The 6,000-nt window shown below is 47.0% G+C and overlaps 1 protein-coding gene across 3 annotated transcripts in view; it reads left to right on the forward strand.

Moving 5' to 3' along the window:
- TTC28 (tetratricopeptide repeat domain 28) overlaps positions 1-4,794 on the forward strand; it is a gene marked incomplete at its 3' end in the record, with an annotated part of 577,903 nt that extends 573,109 nt beyond the window's left edge. For all 3 annotated transcript variants that reach the window (XM_084254147.1, XM_084254149.1, XM_084254148.1), the window contains 2 exons: positions 1,793-1,900; positions 3,176-4,794. In XM_084254147.1, coding sequence (XP_084110273.1) covers positions 1,793-1,900; positions 3,176-4,794 — 1,727 coding nt within the window. The remainder of the gene's footprint in view (positions 1-1,792; positions 1,901-3,175) is intronic.
- Between the last annotated feature and the right edge of the window lie 1,206 nt (positions 4,795-6,000).

Here is a 6,000-nt window from a genome sequence, read left to right on the forward strand (position 1 = left end):
CAGGGGCTGGGTGGAGCAGAGCCTGAAGGCCTTGAGAAGGGAAAGACCTCTGGCTTTTAACCCGAGGGAATGGGTAATCTTTACAGGCGGACATGGCCTGGCTTCTCTCTTACAGGGAGTAGTCTTCAGACCTGGCAGGAAGTTCTTAAAAAAGAATTCTACTTGTGAAGCCTGGATATCCAGTATTTTAGATGACGTTTCCTAGCCTGCCTCTCCTTATGGCTGACTCCATTTATTTTCAAGGAAAGCCTGAAAGCGTAACACTGGCACTCTCTGGTGTCAAGATTGTGGGTGATTTTCATGGATGTTCCTTTTCTTTGTACTTTCCAAATTGCACTGATACTCAAGAGCGCGAATTTGTGTGCACATATTTACAATCTTTAAATCCTTTGGGCTGAAACTGAAGAGAACCAGCTCGCCCCAAGGCTCAGAGAAGCACCCCAGTCTGGCCTGCAACATTAAGCATGCACCATCTTAGCTATTCACAGGCTGTTGGTTACTTAGTGGTTTCAGTTCTGTTGAAACAATCAAATCATTTTAGTAAGAGTAGGAGTATCTAACAAACATTACTTATTAATTTGCCTTTAAGCACTGGGTTCTTAAAAGTAAAGTCACTTCTGAAAGCAACAGGAATGTTTCAAAGTTCAGAAAGCAAAATGTGCCCTAGCAACCAGAGGCCTGAGCGGCTCCTCAAATGAACCTAATTCCCAAGTGAATGGTATTTGCTAGAGATCCTGACATTGGTCAGACACTAGGACTAGACAGACCTCTCTGGCGAAGCCTCCCTTGTGTAGCGCACAGCTGGCAGAGGAAGCGCTGTGCTTTAAGGAGACCTGCGATCTGAAGATTGCAGGGGCAGAGGAAGGAAAGGACTGGTCTCATGGGTGCCTGTCCCCTGGGCCTTCAGCACCAGCATCTGCACTGTTTCAAAGTTCAGTGATCTGTTGAGGAGGCAACGTGAAGACTGAGGGCTGAAAACTGCAAGCCTGAGATTCTTGCCTGGTGGTGTCCATCTGTAGGTGTGGCAGCCCCCAGGCACCTGTGTTTGGCTTCTTTCTCCTGCGCTCTTCCCTGGGATGTGTCTGGCGCCTCTGCACTGTCTCCTAATACATATAAGGGCTGTGTCAACAGCTCATTAACCAGTATCTTGCTCGGGAGTCTCATGTCTTCTGTTGTGCCGGCTCTAAGTCTCATTAGAACCGTTAAACTTGGGGAGCAGCCCCTTGGGCTTTGGCAGAGTAGATTCCCTGAAGGGAAGCTTGGCTGAGAAGGCAGATTCTCCATGTTTGGCGAAAGCACATTTCAAAGCCATCAGTGGCATATGCTGACCCACATAAAGACATTGTCTTGACCTGGAGAAGACACCTTTCTCTGCATCCTGCTTTAACTACTGGCCTCAGGGCTGAATGGAGTTGGCCAGCTTTTGTCCTGGACAGTCTTCTTTAAGTAGACTATTCTGTGAAAGAATGGGAAAAAACCAATATGTTAATGAGCCTTACTAACTTCTGACACTCAGCTCTCAAGTTCAGGAAAGCAGCTCGTACTCTTGGGGGGAGCCAGGCAGTGAGGGCTCACACAGCAAATGGAGAGATGGGCTGAGCAGGAGTTAGGACAGGGAGCTGGACAGCATCTGTTCATGTGACTATCGCTCACACACAGGGAAGCCGGCAGGGAGCTTGCTCTGAGTGGTCTGCTGGGATTCCATGAGACTATAAGGGACCAACAACTCATATTTTTCAGGATATGAAATCTTTTCTAAGGAAGCAGATGTTTATATTTTTTGTTCCTCCAGGTTTTGATCTCTGTGAGGTTGGTCAGGAAGAAGTAATACTGAAAACCGGGAAACAAGCCAACAGACGAACCATGCACTTTGCACTTCAGTCCCTGCTTGCTCTCTTTGGTAAGAGCTGCTCTCCTTGGGCGCCTCCTGTGGGCAGATGTCAACACACTTAGCTGTGTTTGGAGGCGGGGGGGGGGGGGGGGGGGGGATGGGATGTGAATCAGCGCGTGCGCGTGTATGCGTGCGTGCGTGTGTGTCTGTGTGTTTTCAAGAGCAGCAAACAAGAACTCCCTGCAGAGGAGACCATTAAAATATACCCAGTATATTAGATGAGAATGCTGCCAAGTTCTAGGAAGAACAGAGAGCAGAGTTGAGGGACTAGAAAGTGAGAGGGTAGAGCAGAGGTTAGGGCACATGGTGACAGGGTGGGCCTGCTAGGACACCTACCTGCCTGGATGTTCTCAAAGTGCCATGCTGGCTGCAGTGTGAAGACAAAATGCTGTCTCGGGGTAGTCAAGACAGAACCAATAGGATCTGCTGAAGAATATACATCAGAAAGAGAGGGTTAAAGGTGATACCCTGTTTTTTTTTTTTTTTTGAAATAGCTGCCAGAATGAGACTGCCTTTTGCTGAGACCTTGAAAGTGGCAGGAATGGGTTTGAATTCCATCTTGGACAGTTTTAATTTTGAAATACCTATTAGATACCTACACAGGCAGCTGGTTATATGAGTTTAGAGTTCAAGGAGAGGCCAGCATGGAGATATGAATGTGTATTCAGGTTCAAAGATCACACAGGTGAGGAATGGTCTGGGATGGAATGGTGAGGGCATGTCCACTCTGCAGAACTGAGCAGTGAACTCTGGGTTTGACAGTGTGGACATCACTGGTGGCCTTTATGAAAACTAGGAGGACAAAAGCCTAAGTGGACTGGGTTAAGAAGTTAGGAGAGGCAATGCCGAGAACAACTATAAAAAACTTGCAAGGCAGTTGCTGGAATGTGGAATGATTGGTCCTGTGCCTGAAATGGGATGGAGGTCTGGGTTTAGGACAGGGGACAGCAAAGATTGCCCAGAGGCCCCAGTCAAAACACGAGGTAGGTATGGGATCCTGTGATACAGGAACAGAGTAGAGATAGGCATGCTGAGGGGTCAGCGGTATGTGGGGATGTCACCTCTACCAGGGTGTTTTGTTCCCATAAGATTTACTACTTTTTCTTATAGGACCGTGTTTTTCAAAATTATGAGATTAACTCAAGTTATGTATTAGTAGCAGTGCATAATTAATTGCTAGCTACTATGCAATATAAAGATGCTTGTGTGTTTAACAAAGAAAGTATCAAAACCACATAGACGTCTAACTGCCACCCACCCCCCGGGCTCTGTGTCTTGTCTTAGATTCCACCGAGCTGCCTAAGCGCCTCAGCCTTGACAGCTCATCCTCCCTGGAGTCTCTGGCATCAGCCCAGTCTGTCTCCAATGCCCTGCCCTTGGGCTACCAGCACCCACCCTTCTCTCCCACGGGCGCCGACAGCATTGCCTCTGATGCCATCTCTGTGTATAGCCTGAGCTCCATCGCCTCCTCAATGAGCTTTGTCTCCAAGTCCGAAGGTGGGTCGGAAGGTGGGGGCCCCCGAGGACGTCAGGACTATGACAGGTCCAAGAATGCTTACCCACAGAGATCCACCTTGCCAAGAAGCCAGTTGTCCCCCCAGACCCGCCCTGCAGGCAGCAAAGATGAAGAAGAATATGAAGGGTTTTCCATCATCAGCACTGAGCCTTTGGCAGCCTACCAAGACAACAGGAAGATGCGTTTCTCACCAGATCATAGACAGTCCCGGGTTGGGGCAGCTGGAGGTGTGAAAGTGTCAGTGAGCTCCAAGGGGAGCATAAGCACTCCCAATTCCCCAGTTAAAATGACTCTGATCCCCAGCCCAAACTCACCTTTCCAAAAGGTGGGAAAACTAGCAAGTTCAGATACAGGAGAATCAGACCAGTCTAGCACAGAAACAGACAGTACCGTGAAGTCACAAGAAGAAAGCAACCCAAAACTTGACCCGCAAGAGTTGGCCCAGAAAATTCTAGAAGAGACACAGAGTCATCTCATTGCTGTGGAGCGCCTTCAGAGGGGTGGCAGTCAAACCACCAAGAGTAATAACCCAGAAGAAGGCATTTCTGTGCCAAACAGTGCTGCCGTCTTCAGAGCATCCGAAACAAGTGCATTCAGTAGGCCTGCCCTTTCCCATCCGAAGAGCCAGCCATCGCCAGTCACTGTTAAACCAAAGCCCCCGGCCAGAAGTTCATCCCTACCCAAGGTGAGCTCAGGATACAGCAGCCCAACCACCTCAGAGGCGTCCGTCAAAGACAGCCCTGGCCGGCCGTCACCCAGCTCCGACTCCCAGACTTCCCTGACTGACCAGCCTCTCTTTAAACTAAAGTATCCCAGTTCTCCCTACAGTGCGCACATTTCCAAGTCACCAAGGAACATGTCCCCAAGCTCAGGCCATCAGTCTCCTGCTGGCAGTGCACCATCCCCAGCTCTTTCCTACTCCTCAGCTGGTTCTGCTCGCTCAAGTCCAGCTGATGCCCCCGACATAGACAAACTGAAAATGGCAGCCATTGATGAAAAGGTGCAGGCAGTCCACAACCTGAAGATGTTTTGGCAGAGCACACCCCAGCATTCCACAGGACCAATGAAAATATTCCGTGGAACACCTGGAACAATGACGTCCAAAAGAGATGTCCTCAGTCTATTAAATTTGTCACCTCGGCACAACAAGAAGGAGGAAGGAGTAGACAAGCTTGAACTTAAGGAGCTATCTTTGCAGCAACATGGAGAAACATCACAAAAAGCCCCTCCCAACGGACACTGGCGCACGGAGACCACCACACTGAGCACGCTGCCACTGCCCGCTGGCCCTCCTGCTACAGCTCCCACACGCCCTCTGAGACTTCCTTCTGGAAATGGATACAAGTTTCTGTCCCCAGGAAGATTTTTCCCTTCCTCCAAATGCTAAAGCATCTTTTATACTCTCTGACTCACTACAGTAATCCATAGAGAAGGTCTCTGCATTCACATGGGCCTACTCCCTCATCTGAGTGCGGTCACTCCACATAGCCACCAGCCACCTCACCATGGGGTGCTTTCCAGCAGCTGTGAGCACGTGTGTGTGCACGCGCACGCACACACACACAAACACACACACACACACACAGAGCTGGTGGCTCAGACCAGATTCACCATAAGCCAAGGACTTCTGTGGGGTTGGTGCAGGAGGCTCATGGAATTTTTCTACACACTTCACCAAATGTTTACCTTTGAACTCCCAGCTTCTCATCTTTGATGTGACTTTTCAACAGGATTTTTGTACAAAAAATGGTCATGGTTCTGGGGTGGGAAGAGGAAAGGGAGCGCATATTTTGCTAAGAGGTATATATGCAGTACCTTTTATACACAGAAATACAAAAGAGCTTTTTTAAGGCATTCAGGTGCTGGTTGGGGGTGGGATATACAAAATCTGTAGAATTCTACATCAAAGCATTACTTTAGCCAAAAAACAGAATGATGGTTTTAAAAATGGCAATTTTTAAAATGATTTACAATTACAGCAATTTTGGTTTCATGATATTGTAACATCACTGTAATAATGCAATAATTCACATTGAAATAGTGCTTCCATCCTGAACTCTGCTCCATTGAGCTCTACCAATAGCCTTTGGGCCTCACTGTCAACCAAACTTGAATTTTCTTAAAAAACTTACGTAACTCTTATCCAGGCATTTTAAAACTATGCAATTGTGATTTAAAATGCAACTTTGTGCTTTTAAAACATTACTGACCTTTTTTGTACGTGGATAAACAACTTGGTTTTATTATCAATAGTACTTTGCATTTATAGCTATTATTTTTAAAGCTCAACAAGTTTTTTAAAATGTCAAATTTTGAATAGTCATCCATAAGTAATTATCAAGTTTGGGGGAAAGGCTGAAATTACTCAGTTTCTTTATAAGCAAAAAAAAAAAAAAAATCATCCCATGGCTAACTAGATTTAACCAAAATCTAGCCTTCCAGCTCCTATTCCCTTTATTAGCTGCTTAATTTTATTCTTTTTCTAACTCCAGAACTCTAAAACCTCTTCTCTCTAAATCTCTTGCCAGATTCCCCTAATCCTGGCACCCTACCTGTGAGCTGCATATGGACCGTCACTTTAGCTGTGACAATT

The sequence above is a fragment of the Talpa europaea genome (assembly GCF_964194135.1).
Source record: "Talpa europaea genome assembly, chromosome: 14".
In the NCBI taxonomy this organism is placed as follows: Eukaryota; Metazoa; Chordata; class Mammalia; order Eulipotyphla; family Talpidae; genus Talpa; species Talpa europaea.